This window comes from Orycteropus afer, unplaced genomic scaffold (genome assembly GCF_000298275.1).
Source record: "Orycteropus afer afer isolate SDZICR_OR568_19922 unplaced genomic scaffold, OryAfe1.0 scaffold00061, whole genome shotgun sequence".
NCBI lineage: Eukaryota > Metazoa > Chordata > Mammalia > Tubulidentata > Orycteropodidae > Orycteropus > Orycteropus afer.
In genome coordinates this window covers 708262-723460 of record NW_006921648.1, presented here as the reverse complement: position 1 = coordinate 723460, position 15199 = coordinate 708262, and the positions used below count along the sequence as shown (strand labels likewise).

At 63.1% G+C, this 15199-nt stretch overlaps 1 protein-coding gene across 1 annotated transcript in view; it reads right to left on the bottom strand.

The window, feature by feature from the left end:
• Positions 1 to 15199, bottom strand: part of TSC2 (TSC complex subunit 2) — a 32248-nt gene that overhangs the window by 4062 nt on the left and 12987 nt on the right. Inside the window, exons 11-31 of the mRNA XM_042780771.1 lie at positions 13791 to 13928; positions 13294 to 13397; positions 12993 to 13074; positions 12762 to 12917; positions 12313 to 12429; positions 11923 to 12045; positions 10756 to 10862; positions 10361 to 10511; positions 8792 to 8914; positions 8271 to 8405; positions 7259 to 7448; positions 6201 to 6294; positions 5833 to 5935; positions 5540 to 5634; positions 4454 to 4582; positions 3069 to 3233; positions 2671 to 2823; positions 2470 to 2582; positions 1872 to 2084; positions 1086 to 1289; positions 608 to 676 (exon numbers count right to left, since the gene is read on the bottom strand). Of these exons, the coding sequence (XP_042636705.1) occupies positions 608 to 676; positions 1086 to 1289; positions 1872 to 2084; positions 2470 to 2582; positions 2671 to 2823; positions 3069 to 3233; positions 4454 to 4582; positions 5540 to 5634; positions 5833 to 5935; positions 6201 to 6294; positions 7259 to 7448; positions 8271 to 8405; positions 8792 to 8914; positions 10361 to 10511; positions 10756 to 10862; positions 11923 to 12045; positions 12313 to 12429; positions 12762 to 12917; positions 12993 to 13074; positions 13294 to 13397; positions 13791 to 13928 (2764 nt within the window). The remainder of the gene's footprint in view (positions 1 to 607; positions 677 to 1085; positions 1290 to 1871; positions 2085 to 2469; positions 2583 to 2670; positions 2824 to 3068; positions 3234 to 4453; positions 4583 to 5539; positions 5635 to 5832; positions 5936 to 6200; positions 6295 to 7258; positions 7449 to 8270; positions 8406 to 8791; positions 8915 to 10360; positions 10512 to 10755; positions 10863 to 11922; positions 12046 to 12312; positions 12430 to 12761; positions 12918 to 12992; positions 13075 to 13293; positions 13398 to 13790; positions 13929 to 15199) is intronic.

Sequence of the window (15199 nt, the reverse complement as noted above, 5' to 3'; positions counted from 1 at the left end):
CCCACACTGCCCTGCCACACCGGGGGCCACGGGCAGAGACCAGCCCACAGGACCCGTCCCCACACTGCCCTGCCACACCGGGGGCCACGGGCAGACACCAGACTACAGCACCCGTCCCCACACTGCCCTGCCACACCAGGGGCCGTGGACAGAGACCAGCCCACAGGACCCGTCCCCACACTGCCCTGCCACACCGGGGCCCATGGACAGAGACCAGACTACAGCACCCGTCCCCACACTGCCCTGCCATACCGGGGGCCACGGGCAGAGACCAGACCGCAGGGAAGGTGGATGCAGCCCAACCTGCTGGTCCACAATCTGATCACAGCCCAAGAGGCCAGGCCAAGGTCACCTCAGCAGGAGGCGGGAGGGGGACACACAGCTTTGGTGCAGAGGTCGGCACAGGGCGCAAGGCCGGGGTCCCACCAGCAAGACAGATGGCGTCTGCACAGACATCCTTGTGAGAGTCGGGGCCCTGCTCCCAGAGGGCGGGCAGCAAGGGTGGCTCCACGGGGCCCACGGAAGGTGAGCAGATGGGGGCGATGAGAACAGCATCTAGGGGCGGAGGGCTTCTGTGCCAACACCGCTCCCTGAGCCGCGCGAGTACCTGCCCAGGAAACACTCCTGTGCAGCTTTCCTCGGCAGCTGGACTGGCTCAGGGAGCAGAAAGAGGCCACTGCAAGGGAAGCCACGTGAGCTGCACGTCACAGGAAGGACAGACTAGCACAGGTCGAGCAGAGAGGACAGTCGCGACTCGCCCTGCACAGGCCCGAGCCCTGTGGAGGAGAGAGGGAGGCCAGCAGCGCCCGGCCTGGGGCCGGCGGTGGTGCTCACAGGGCCTGGCCTTCCTTCTGAGAGGCCTGGCGCATGTCAGGTCCACTGCCCCTCGGCCCATATACACCTGCAGCCTTGGGCATGGGCAGGTCCAGGCTGGCACTCCAGGAACTCCCAGTGCTCTGGGGTAGCGGTGCCCAGAGGGAGCATGGAGACTGGGTGTAGCCCCACAGCTAAAGGTACAAGCTCCCAGCCAGCAGTGAATCCCAGGCACTGGGCAGGACAGGCCACACGGGGGCCGCCACGCTCACCTGTGTTGGAGCGGGGCAGAAGGGAAGGCTTGGGGGTGCTGGCTGTGGGCACCGACAGCGACTTGTACAGGGCTGTGTCACGGTGCTCCTTAAAGCGCTCAGCAGCCATGAGGGCGTTGGACAGCTCCTGCAGCGGCGTGTTGTTGATGTCCGAGGAGAAGGGGCTCAGTGGGTTCTCCAGGCTCATTAGCCAGCTGGTGTTCCCTGCGGGCAGGAGCACTGTTAGGCTTGGGCCCAGCAGCCCTTCCTGGCAGGGCAACTCCCAGGCGCCATCCTCAACAGCACAGCACCCTCTTGGGTGGTCTGGACGGCTTACCCTCAATGACAGGAGCCACAGGGAGGGGCCAAGGAGAACTGGGACCAGGCCCCATGCACAGCCTGTCTTGCGGGGTCCCAAGAGCCGGCTGAGGCCAGGCTCGGTGATGACCAGAGGCCTCGGCTCACGGCAGCCAACAAGGCCAGACTGCTCCCCAGAGGAGCAGGCACACAGCTGGGGAAGCCACGTCTCAACTCAGCTGCCCTTCCTGCACCTCCAGCACTCAGTGTGTGCCAAGCTGACCACATGCCTTCTGCTCCTTCCCAGCAAGAACAAAGGCTAAGGGCTGCAGCCGTTCCTGGTCAGCCCTCGGCTCCCCGATGCTGTCGGCAAGGCCTACACCCTGCCCCTCGCTGCTCTAAGCATACTGCCCCAAAGGCCCCACAGGCCTGGACCTCGTGGTCCTCCCTATACCCACTGTGCATCAGCTCCCTGCAGCCCAACGCAGCGCCCAGGAGGCCGGCCCGCACCTGTGGGCCTGCGGACCAGGATCTCGGCCCAGCCCTGTGTCAGCAGGGGCACGTAGGCGGCCAGGTTTGTCTTCCTCGGTGCTGGTGCCTGGGTCCTGGGGGAGGCCTGCTCGGGCTCTGTGGCCAGCACTGTCTCTGACCCGGGAGAAGTGGGGCCTCCTGGGAAGTGGGAGGCTGGACTGTCCAGGGCTCCCACACGTAGACCATGGCCCCCTGGAGGAGGAGAAGCCAAAAATCTGGTGACTACCTCCCTGTGGAAGGCCACCTGCTCACCCCTGGGCCCTGAGAGAGCCAAGGCCGGTAGCAGCTCACACTGTCCGTGGCACAGCTGTTGACCACATAGCCACTGGCCACGTGGCCCCAGCCACACAGCTCAGGAAGGGCCCTGCCCACTCCACAGCTGGACCCAGGCTCACTGGAGCCAGGACAGACAGAAGCACCCTGAAATAGGCAAGCCCAGAGACTACAGGGAAACCTATGACAAGACCAGGCCTCCAGCAGCCCTGGAGAGGGCATGTGACTGCAACACCTGTCGCCAGCCAGGAGGGGGCTGCCAAGGGGCCTCCCAGCACGGGGATGCCAGACGCACAGGGCCTACCTGACATGGAGCGGACCCGGTCCCGGGCTCCACAGCACAGCTGCACCCCCGCCTGGGACTCCAGTTTGGCGGGCGCCTCCTTCGTCTGCCTCACGTGCACGCTGTGGTCGGAGCTGACAGAAATGCCCCACGAGCACGTGAGGACGCCTGTGGTCTTGGGGCAGCGGCCACCTCAAGGCCAGGGGGCGGGGCCGCACACACCTCAGCTCTGGGCCTCCCTGCTGCTCGCCAGGATCCAGGCCCAGTAGTGAACGCGTGCCAGTCCCTACACTCGTCGTCACGGTGACCAGCTTGTTCCCCACCAGCCAGGTCTTGGTCCTACCTCCTGCCAGGAGGAACTCTCCCACAGGTGACCTGCAAGCGTAAGGCCAGCTCCTGAAGGCGGGAGCATAGGCCACGTGCTGACACCCCAGCACAGCCGAGCCTCCGGTTCTCAGGGTGCCTCAGAATGCAACCTTTCACCCCTCACCGCCAGCCTCCGATTCTCAGGGTGACAGACCCACGGCTGCATCCCCAAGCGCAAGCCAAGACCAGCAAGCCGGGAGCGCTGCGCTGCCCAGGCTAGCCTGGCCTGGCCCAGCCCAGACGTGGGGTCGCACCTCTTGGGGACGGCTGTGAAGTTCGAGAACACATATCTAGCCATCATGTCCAGACAAGTCTCAGTAAGCTCCAAGTGGAGGTTCTTCAGGCTGTCATCAGCCTGGGCCATGGAGTTCTCGTCCGCAGAGCCCAAGCTGGCGCTGGTAAGCGAGGTCTGGATCCTACTGAGGAAAAGGCCGGCCGCGGTCAGAGCTCTGTGGCCAGACCTCACTGCTACCACCTTGGGCCAAAGCTCAACGCATGCACGCACTCGGGGGCCGGCCGTGCCCACACCGTGCAGGGCGCAGCATGGAGGCACTGCCCGTGGTGTGGACCACACTGTCCCCAGGCCTGGTTGTGACAGGAGAGGCTCAGGAGATGAAAGCACGTGGAGAGTTAGGGCTTCGTGGCAGGTTAAGTTCAGTCATGCAAAGAACGACACCCAAAACACCAAGATTGCATTCTGCCCACAGAGCCGGACCCGTGATGCCACCCCAGGAGGGCTGCCACCTCTCTGGGAGGCGTGTTCAGGGTCTGGGCTTTGCACACACGCAGGGGGCCCTGAAACTGCCCAAGGCCCCCAAACTGGTGCCCACCCCATTGGCCAGGAGGAAACCAGAGGCCAAATCCTCTCACCAATTTTGCAGCCTGGTTTTGCTCCCGATAAAGAATTTGCCAGAAAACAGCTGGGAGGGGTCTCCCTTACGCGCTGTACCTTCTATGACCTGCCAAGTCCTCCCCAGAGACCAGGGCAGGGCTGGAGCCCAAACCCAGCAGGGAGGCCCCAGGCAAGCAGCTCCGGGGCTCTGTCCTCAACGAGCACACAGCAGAATGCCCACAGCCACGCTGCCCGGACACCAGCAGGGGTCCAGATCCGCCTTATCCAGGGGGCTGTGCCCACAGGCAGGACGCACACCCAGTGCCTACCCCGAAGCCCTTGGTTTCTTTCAGACACCCAGAAGACGGGTATTCCTGGAAAAAGGCCCACGCTGCAGAGCACAGAAAGGCCAATGCTCAGGAGACAGTGCCCCTGCCTTGTCCTGCCACATCGATGGCCGCCTGAGGCCCCTCCTTCCCGTCAGGGCCCGCTTCCCACGGAGGACACCCCCATCTGGCCTTGAGAGAGCCAGCAGGCTGTGCAACCACCTCGTGCCCTCTCCAGGCTTGGGGACAGAATGCAACCTTTCACCCCTTGCCACCAGGCTCCCCTGGGCTGGGGGCTGGGCCTGAGAGGACCGGCCCAGGGGCCACCTCGGGCCACCCTGCAGCTCCGGCCAGGGAGGGTGTGGGCGGGCGACGGAGGTCATGCAAGCAGCCCCATGCACCGCCACCCGAGTGCGCCCACCGGGCCGCACGTCACGGGGCCAAGCTGTGCTCCACGCCCCTCGCCGCCACGTGGCACTACCTGCGGACGACCTGCTCAGATACACTGATGCTGCGACACCGGAAGGCCTCGGCCGCACAGCTCTCCTGACGCTCTTTCCCGGGCGCAGAGTTACTCGGGCCTTGTCTGAGGGGCCTGGCTATCCTCAAACTACCGGGGAGGGCAGGGAGGGAGGAGGAAGCGCCACGCCCCACAGAGCCCGCTCCAGGGGAGGGCAGGGCAGGGCAAGCCATCGGAGGAACGGAAGAGAAAGGCCACAGGGTCAGGTGGAGAATGCCGCGAGTGAGAGCAACAAGAGGCCATGCCGGAGGGGCAGAATGCAGGGAGAGAAACAGAAAACAAAACGCATGAACACGTCTCGCTGGCAGGACCGGCCACAGCGAGGTTTCAAGTGTGATGCTACAACAGAGACACCAGCGCCAGGGACACTGGAGGACGGGTGCACGGCAGGTTCCAGCTCCCTGGCCAGGCCCTCAGGCCCCTGGCTGGCCAACAGTTGTTGGAAAAGGGGCTGGCCCTGGGCTTGAGGTCTACGCAGGCCAAGCCTGCTGCCCAGGCCCCAGGGGGAAGCACCAGCTTCCAAGTTGAGGCCCTCTAACCTGGTCATTCTGGAAAGTGCCGTACCCCACCTAAGGGAGACGAAGCAGCTGGGGGTGGGGGGTGGCTGGCAGCCGCTGAATGAGATGCAAACAAGAACAGAGACCCGGCACAGCTCGCCCCGGACGGTGGAGGGGAGCGGGCTCGGCAGGGCAGGTGCTGCAGGGAAAGGATCAGACTGGCCGGGGGCAGGCCGACTAGCCAGGTGGAGAGCCAGGGAGCTCTGTGGCCCAAAGTCCCTCCCACCCAGGCAGCAGCGCGTGGCTTGCGCGTGGCTTCTCAGAAGGCCCTGCTGCCACAACGGAGCCCCTGCTCAGTGCAGTGTGACCTCAACCCAGGCCCCAGAGCCAGGGGCACGCGGTGGCGGGAACGCTGGGCTCACAGGCCTGTGGGGACCCTATGCTGCCTTGTAACACCCCACGCATCTCAGCCCTCGCACTACGTGCTCCCACCTGGCTCAAGACACAGTCCTGACCACCCTACCTGACCCCAGGCCCCCAAGCCCCATACCTCTTGGGCCTCTCGTTGAGACTGGTGCTCCGCGCTCTGAAGCTGTCCTTCTCAGGGGTGTCATCAAAAGACAGGAGGACGTTGGAGCGAAGGCCCTGAGGGTTGGCACAGACCATGAGGCTGGGGATAGACAGGCCTCAGAGTACCTGCAGGCTCCTTCCTCCACACCGAGCTGTACTGCCCTGGTGGGCTGTGCAAGTGCCACTCTACAGGCAGGCACCACAAACTAGCCACCTCCCCTGCTGCAACTCAGCAGGGCCTGCCCCCGTGAGGGACACGCCCCGATCACCCACCTTAGTGATGTAAGGAACAAAGTCTTTCCGGAGGGGCAGACGGCACCGGATGAACCACATGGCTATTACGTGGTGGGCCAGACACACGATGTACTGGTTGAACCTAGGAAGGAACCAGCTGTGGAGGCCCATACCAGCCCCAGGGGAAGCCAGCCAGCCAGAGTTGGCCACTGGCTGTCAGAGCTTGGGGTGGGGGTGGGGTTTGCAGGAGTGTGGCCAAGCTGGGGGTGGGGCCTGCAGCCGGGCAGCAGGGCTGGGGTAGAGCCTCGGCTAGAGGTAGAGCACGGGGCTAGGGTGGGGCCTGCAGCTGGGGGTGGGGCTGGGGTCCAGCAAGGGGGGGGGGGGGTGGGGAGCCCCGCAGCACTCACTTGGATGGGTTGGTGTAGGGCAGCGAGATGGCGAACACGCTGGCATACTGCTCGGCAGCAAAGTTCCTGTAGAGGTGTGGCAGCCGCGCCAGAGCTGGGCACCAGCAGAGACGTTGGTCAGGGGCACTCCGGCCACCCAGGAGCTACCACAGCCACCGGCACCCCCAAAGCCACTTCAACCCGGGAGTAGGTGCCACCAAGAGTAGAGGCTGCAAGCCCACCCAAGTGGAGCTCCCCAACCTGTGACCTCGGCTCTGTTCCAAAGGACAACGCCAGGCTGAGTGTGGCCTGTATTTTCAGGGCCCAGGAGCTAAGACGAGCTATCTCAATTTTAAAGGGTTGTTAACAAAACGGAACACAGGGCAGACAGGATTTGAGGCCTGCAAACCCACAGCTGTTCACTCTCCGGCCCTTTACAAAGTCAGCCAGTGCCATCTCTCCCTCTGATACCTGTGGGCCAGCGACCCGCAGACACGCACACAGGCGCTGGGAACAGGGTAAGCAGGGGCAGTGAGGCGCGTGAGCAACACCCTCCCAGCCATGGAGTGAGTGCAGTGGAGCCAAGGTGAGGGGCTGACAGCAAAGGGCAGTCTCACCGAGACAAGAGAGGCACAGCCCTGGCTGGGCCGCTAGAGGCAAATGCCCCGAGACGGTGAGGTAGCATGTGCCAGAACCTCCACGCGGCCCAGTGCACTACACACCACCCAAGAGAGAACACGCCACCAACGGCCAGCACAGGTGAGCAAGAGCCAGGGCCCTGATGTGAGCAGCTGGCGTCCCCTCTCAAGGGTCTACCACACATGCAAACACACCTATGTACACACCCACCCACATTCACCTGCACTCACGCAAACACTCGTACATGTACACACGTGCACTTTAACGAATACTTATCTATATATGCACACATGCAGACAACCACATACACACATGCTCGTTGCACACGCACACATAAGCATGCTCGCTCACTCACACTGGACAGAAACCCGAGCAGCGGGACGGCCATGCTAGCCGTGGCAGAAACGTGCACACACACTCACACACGTGTGTGTACTCACTGGAGAGGAACTCGAGCAGCGGCACAGCCATGCTGGCCGTGGCAGAGATGTGCGTGAGCTTGACGATCAGCACAGGCAGTGCCTTGATGATGACGTCTGGCATCTCCACACTGCACACGGCCAGGGCCACCACACACTGGCTGGCACATCGGTAAATGAGGCCTTGCTCCAAGCAGTACACCAGCTCCCGCTGGGGGCAGACGGGTGCCTCAGATCCTGCTGCAGGTACCAGACACCTCCCCTGCAGACGTTCTCTGCTCCCCACCCCACTCTGCCTGGAGGTGATGAGGTAGCAGGACCATACCCTGACCCTAGGCTGTGTCCTCCTGTGACAGACAGACACTGTCAGCCCTGGCAGTAGAAGCCACAGCTCAGGCCATGCACTGGAAACTCTACCCCTCCCGTCCTTCCCTTGGGTCCCTATGAACGGCCCAGCATGGCCAGCTCCTCTCTTGGTCAGGGCCCAGAAACAGGGTATTTCCTGAAAACCCAACAGCCACCCAAGAAGAGCTTGGGCACCCTCAAACCAGGGGCTGGGGCTCCCCTGGAGCTAGACATGAACAATGGGCAGCGCGTCCTCTACTATTCAGCCTCACCAGCAGCTCCACGTCCTCACCAGTGAAGTGGAAACATGTGCAGGACTAATTGACCTAACAGGTCAGTGTGGTCCCCGTGCCCAGTATGGCCTGGGTGATTCCTGCCCACCTGCCGTTTCCCTAAACAGACCCCAGCTCTGCTGACCACTGTCACCACCCATCCTGATACTGTGGGGGAAAAAAAAAAAAAAACAGGCAGTGCTCGCCCCACAGCTGAAGGGGGTGTCCACGTCCACATGCCTCACAAAAGCGAGACCCCCCCAGGCCCTTCCACTCAAGAGCTTTGGCAGGTTCTGCTGCCATACTCTGGGGCCAAGCCCAGCGGCCACGTGGGCAAGGGGAGCCAGCCAGTGTCCACGGGACCAGGCTGTCAGGTTCCAGACGCTGGGACTCTCCCACCCACCCCCATCTCGCACCTGCTTGGTCTTGTCCAGGTAGTTGTGGTAAGAGATCAATGCCGTTAATACCGGCACCACCGCCAAGTGTAAGTCGGTTCTGGAGAAGCCTTCTGGGGTGCCTCTCAACCGTTCCAGGGTCTTGGGGCCTGTAAGCTAACCACAGGGCCCCAGGCGTCAGTAAGCCCAGCCTCAGGCACCCGGGGGCTGTGAGCAGAGGATCAAGGATCTGGATTTTCTCTTCTGGCCACAGGTCCCTTCCCCAGAGCAGTGATGAGAGGGCCTCACTCGGCAGCTTAAGTTCAACCCTGCGCTGGGTACTGCATGATCAGCCCAGGGGCGGGTGGCCACCTCCCAGTGCATCTCGGACCTGTTGGTGGTCACCCTTGGCTGAGGCAGGCCAAGCCAGACCCAGGAGCCAGGCTCACAGGCTGGCCTGTTCCCTGGATCCTCGTGGGAGTGGCTGTCTTGTGGAGAAAGAACAGAGCTGTTGGCCCTACCCCACCCTAGACCCGGCGCCAGACGAGCGTGGGCTGCACTACCATGGAGCAGAGGGCAGAGGACAGCTGGTCGACGCTGCAGGGCGAGGTGAAGATCAGGACCTGGTAGCGCAGGGACTCTGGCAGCTTGCTGAGCACCAACTTCAGCACTTTCCAGTCCGTCTCCTGCAGGGGGGAGGCCTCTGAGCCCAGGTACGTGGGGGAGGGGACCAGGTGGGTGGGAAGGAGGGGCAGGGCCTCTGAGCCCAGGTGGGGGGGGACAGAGGTGCATCTGAGCCCACCATCGGGGAGTGGGGGCAGGCAGGGTCTCTAGGGCTCTGGGCAGAGCAAACAGCATTTCCCAGTCGGACTGAAGCTGGACTGAAGAGACCTTGGGGACGAGCCCCCACCCCGTCCTCAGCCTTGGCTGAGCCTCAGCCCTGCCCCCGACATCCCAGGTGCTGCCCACAGAGAGTGCATCTGCTCCCAGAGAAGGGCACGCTCCTGGCTCCCTTCTCCCTGCAGTTTCTCTGCAACGACCCGGGGCTGCCCACCCACAGGTCTATGTCCAAAACATCCTGCCAGAGAAAGTCAGCCCTCCCTGCCTCCCAGCAGGTGCCCGGAGCACGGGGTCATCATCTCCTATAACAGAGACGCGGCAGCAAAGAACCACAGAGGAGGAGGAAAGACTGCATCCCCTCGGCCACTCACAAGCCTGCCGTGCTTGGTACTAAAGCCGCCCCATGGCCGCAGATCACAGAATCCAGCCGAGAGTCGCCAGCAAGCCCTCCAGACCAGCCCGACCCATAAGCTACGCTAATGGCCTGTTCTCAGGCCTCAGTGATGCGGGGGGCCCTCCCGGCCACCAGCGGTGGTCCCAGGTACCAAAGCCCATCTCTTCCTGGAGGCCCAGCCCACACCCCACCACCTGCATCCTCTCTCCTCAGCTCATCCTGGGGCTGCAGAAGGCCCTCCTGGCACCTCCACCCACCCACCGCACCTCCTTCTCACCCCCCTTTTACCCCAGCAGCCCCACCACGTCCTCAGGTGGGCCCCTGATCACTTCTTCCCACTCAAAATCTCCCACCGGCTCCACCACAGAACAGGCCTAAATCCTCAGGCCCCCCAACTCAGCCCAAGCGACACCTCCAATCTCCTAGGACTGCACCTACCACATGTCCAGGCTTTACTCACACCTGCCTCCAGAACCTTCCCTGCCTCAAAAGAACGGCCCCACCTGCCCCTCACAAGACCTTCCTGGGAGCCCGACCACGTGGAGCTGCAGCCACCTTGTGACCCACACAGCTGTGAATGTCTTCCTCACAGGTCCGTTCAACCTAGGATTGGCTTATGTCTCCACACCGTTCTCAAATCTCCAAACCATCTCGCTGAGGCAGGACCTGCTTTCAGCTCCACACGAGGACGTCAGCAGGCACTCGACGCAGGGTCAGCACTGCCACGGGCCCGTGGGGCCAGCAGCTCTGACCAAGAGCCGTCGCCCCGAGGCAGCAGGAAGACTTGCAGGAGCAGGTTTGGGCCAAAAACCAGACATACCTTCGAACACCCACTGATGCTCAGTTAGATCTAATGGGACTTCGGGGCCAGAGGGTGTGGGCAGACAGCCCCTCTCACCTGCTTTAAACACTGCAGCAGGACTTGGAAGAGCAGGGAGTAAGGCAGATAGCCGAGCCGCACCGCCGGGCCCGTGGGCGCCGGGCCAGGAGGCCCTGTGGGAGGCGAGAGGGGTCCGCTGGTCTTCTTCTCTGAGCTTCGCTCTGGCTCCCTGGGGGGCAGGTGACAGAAACAGCAGAGGGTGAAGCCCCCGTGCGTCCCCACCCCCAGGGGAGAGGATGGTACCTCTCCCGGCTTGAGGGCCAGTCATGCCTCCCAGCAGAATCAGTACAGACACGCATCACCCCTCAGACACGACCACCCACGCGAGCAGCACCCTGAATCCCCCGCCCGCCCCAGAGCGGCCCGCCTGCGTGTCAAGGAGCCAGGAGCCGCGCAGGGCCCACCACACGCACACGTAGTCACACAGGCAGTAGGGGCTGAAGCGCACGGCGCCGTCCTTGCTGGGCAGGCCCAGGCGGTGAAGCGCGTCTGCCCGCAGCAGCAGCAGGAAGTCGAAGGCCTGGCAGGAACAGAGAGGTGAAGTCTCACCAAGGCTGGACACACAGGGGCAGAGGGCGCCTCTCCCTGGGCCCAGGCACCCTCACCCTGACCTTAAAAACGAATGCTGTGCCTCCAGCAATGCACTGACCATGTCTACCCTGTCACCACCAGGCTCTGTCACAGGCCAAGTGAGCCCCGGAGGAGATGGGTGGGGGGAGGTGGGCATGGGGGAGGCAGGCAGGGGGCAGGCGGAGGCAGGGAGGTGTAGGGGGCAGGCGGGCAGTGGGAGACGGGCAGGACAGAGGGACAGAGGCAGGGGGAGACGGGCAGGGGAAGGTAGGGAGGGGCAGGCAGGTGGGGGAGACAGCCAAGGGGAGGCAAGCAGAGGAGAGAAAGGCAGGGGGCAGGTGGGCAGGAGGGAGATGGGAAGGGGACAGGAGGGGAGAGGGACAGGTGGGGCGGGGCATAGGCAGCAGGGGAGGAGATGAGCTGAAGGGAGCGAGTCAGCTCAGGCTGCCGGCCCAGTGACAGGCCCACAGCGGGATGAGCCTTGGAGGCCCACACCTTGGGAAGCCTGCTAAGGGCACAACCAGAGCTCTGCATGGAGCATGGTCACACCCTCCAGTGAGCCAGTCAATCATGAGGGGCTACACACGAGAGGGGGCTGCCCCTTGGGCAGACGCTCTGGGACTGTGTATCCACCCCACGCTGGGCACCGGATGGGCACCAGACAGGCAAGGACGGCTGGGGAACTGGAAGCAGCAGGCCCCTCCCTCCCCTGCTCATCTCCAGTTCCAGGGGTGCCTGGGACTACAGTACCAGGCCCTTGTGCTGCAAGGTCCCTTCTCTGCCCTAGCTCTGGACCCACAGAACACGCAGAGGGTCAGGCAGCAGAGGCGTCAAGGCAACAGATGAGGCAAGGGTCATGCGGAGGCAGGGCCCCGCTAGATCTGATGAGGTAGTTGTCAGCTACAGCCCCCACTAGGGGCCACCTGCTGCCCTGTCCAGTCTCAGGGCCTCTGGGGAAATCTGAAGGGCCCTGCTGTGCCAGGCCCACTTGGCATTTGGTGCCAGCCCACCTGGAGCCGGATGCTGCCGGCGATGGGCAGGCTGTACGTGTGCTTGTAGTGCAGGTGGATGTGGTGCACAAGCATCTCATATACACGTGCTGCGTGGCTGGCTGGCAGGGCGTAGAGCTTGGTCTGCAGGGAGCACATGCAGTCGGTGAGGAGGGCGGGCCTGCTGCGACACAGACTCTGGGGACCAGGACCACAACCCCAGTCCCCTGGGCGGTGGCCAGGTCTCCAACCTGCCTGTTCAGAGACTCCCGGGGCCCCTAGTGACTGAGGAGTCAGGGTCGCAACCACCGTGCCCTCTGGGCCCTCAGGAAAGCCGAGCTACCCCAGGAAACCCAATTCAACAAGGCGCAGCTGGCCGTCGCCGGCCACCATCCCGCAGGCAGAGCACACCTGAAGGATGACCAGGAGCCCCAGGACTGCGGTCTTCACGTCCTCCAGGGATGCCGCGTACGCAGGCACGCCTCTTTCCTCCAGCTCAGTGGGAGGAGATAAGGAGCGAGCAATCACCTTGGAAAGAGCTGGGTCTCACTCCCACTCCCCAGGCAGCTGAGGTCACACCCAGGCCACCAGGGACACACCCTCCCTCTTCCCTGCATGCCAGAGCAGCCGTCAGAAGCTGCAAACATGCATGGTGCACAGAGGACAGCAGCCCCCACCCAGCTCCCAAGGGTCCAGCCAATATGCTGGGCTCAACAGTAGCCTCGGTAGGTGGTCCCTGATGCCCCAGCTCTGAAGGGAGGGAGCCAGCCCAAGTCAGCCACGGGTCACTCTGCCCAGCCACCCCAGCCTGAGAGGCTGCAGGTCAGTGTGCCTGGCACCCTAGCCCAAACAGCCCTCACTTTCTCAATGATGTCCAGGAGACTGTTAAAATGATGGGTGTGGCAGCCTTCCGCCAGGTCCACCAACAACTGGGTAGCCAGCTTGCGGACCTGGGGGTCTCTGTCCTCCGGGATGTGGGAGAGCTGGGAGATGACCACTGAGTTGATCAGCTCCTCCTGTAACACAACAGGAGTGAGGTGCGCCGTCTGCCCGGGGTGCGTGTGCCCTCGGCACCCTGACCTCCCACGCACCTCGTAGAACTGCCTGTTGATGAGCAGCACGAAGGACAGCACGTCCAGCACCTTGATGCGCACAGCACTGCGGGACTCGCTCCTGAGTGAAGATGGAGCCGCCGGGCCGCTGTCCAGGCACCGCCGCCCACGTCCCCCACCAGCCCCGCCCTCTCCTCGGCCTGTAGTCCCACCCCCCCACAGATGACCCTGCAGGGGTCACACACCCTGTGGCCTCACTGATGGAAAAAAGCCTCGCCCTGCTCCATGATAACTGGGCCTTGCTGACAGCAAGAGCAAGGCCTCGGGTCGGGGCCAGTACCTGAAGAACCTCTCCATCAACTGTTGCAGGTTATGAATCCAGCCATCCTTGGCCGGATGGATGGACTGCGCCCTGTACGAGATCAGGTTCAGAAGGGAGGACTCCTGAAAGGGGAGGACGGTTTGGAGTGATGGTGTGTGCCCAGCACTGACATAGGGACAGCACTTGCTGAGTGACAGCAGCCCCCGCAGCCCAGGCCGGAGCTGGCACAGCACAACAGAGGCCCTCCTGCAGCAGAGAACACCACCAAACCCCAAACAAGGAAGCCCAGAGACCAGGGGAGTGCCCCCAGCAGAACGTCTCCACGCAGGTGGGAGGGAACGGAGGGTGAGGCTGGCGCTGAGCTCCCATCAGATTCCTGCCGGCGCGCTGGCTGACAACCCCACCATCACACAAAGCCTGCACCCTTCACGTCAGACACCCGATGAGCTTTTTCAGACCAGCAACCCCTGTGTGTGCACAACCTCTGAAGGCCCTCACCCCAGGAGAAGTCTCACCGGTCTCTGGTCAGCACATCTCTCGACGAGCTCGAAGTATCTCTCCTGCGAGCCATGGAACTCATTCTGGTCACACAGCTCCTCCACTGTCGTCAGCAAGTCGTGCACGATGGCTCGCAGCTCCGGGCTCTCCAGGCTCTGCCGTCCATACACAGGGAGTGATGCTGAGTGACATCAGCTCCCCTCAAGGACCCTGCCCTAAGATCTGGGCTGCTGGGGGATGTCAGATCCACATGCGCACCTCTGCAGGCCTTCCTGCAGGCAGGGGCACACACCCTGCCACAGTAGGGAGGCCTGCACTCCACCATACTGGGGCGCATGGTGACAGAGCTGTCCTTGCTTCCTCCCGCCCAGGATCCTGGCTGTGCCCAAGCTGAGGGGCCCAGAGAGGAGCAGAGGCCTCTCACCAAGAGTGCACTCATGCTATTTGGGCCTGGGCATCTCCTAGAGGCCTTGGGTATGGCCTTCCAGCCCTGCCTTCCAGGCTTAGCAGCACTGGGTGGCCAGCCAGCACGCATGGTCTGGCCTAGCACCCAACCCTGGAGCACCAGAGCACATTCCTGCTGCCATCAGCCTGGCCACCTGCACACTGCCCTCCCCAGTCCCCAAGTGCAAGACCCAACACTGAGCCCTCAAGCACACTGCCTCAGTGCTCTGCGGCCTGTGTGGCGCATGCGTGCAGCCCAGCAGCCTCCTTGTTCTGCATCAGCACACTTGGCTTCAGTGGCCTCAGTCCCATCAAGGCCAAGGGCAGCACTCTGTATGCTTTAGAGACCAAGCGCCTGGAGACAGACCAGCCCCCAATGGGCCCAACCCAGCCCAGCTCCCTGACCTGCTCCTGCGTGGGACCCACGTTAACAAAGCAGGCCTGGGGGCAGCAAACCGAGACCACTGGAACATTCTGGACCAGGCAGGTGCTGGGGACAGTTCCCACAGTGGTTCCCATAATATGCACTCACCCAGAAAGGGCCAGTGCCTAAGGCACTTGACTGCTAACCAAAAGGCTGGCGGTTCAAACCCACCAGCCAGTCCTCGGAAGGAAGGTTGGGCAATCTACTTCCATAATGATACTGCCCCAGAAACCCAAGGAGGGGTTGCTACGAGTTGGGTCTGACTCCATGGCACATAACAACAAAGAAGGGCCATCCAAGCCTGCTGCATGTGTGGTTCACCCTCACCCATTCACTGGGCCCGCGGTGGGAGGCTCCATCCTCCCCACCTGATCACCAGGCATGCTGGGAGGCTCCATCCTGGCCAGCCCCCTCACTGGGCAGTACTGTGTGTGCGTGTGTGTGTGTGTGTGTGTGTGTGTGTGTCTGCCCTGACCCATCCCCTGACTGGGCAGTGCTGTGTGTGAGGTTCCACCCTGACCCATCCTGAATAGGTGGTGCTGTGTGTGTGTGTGTGTG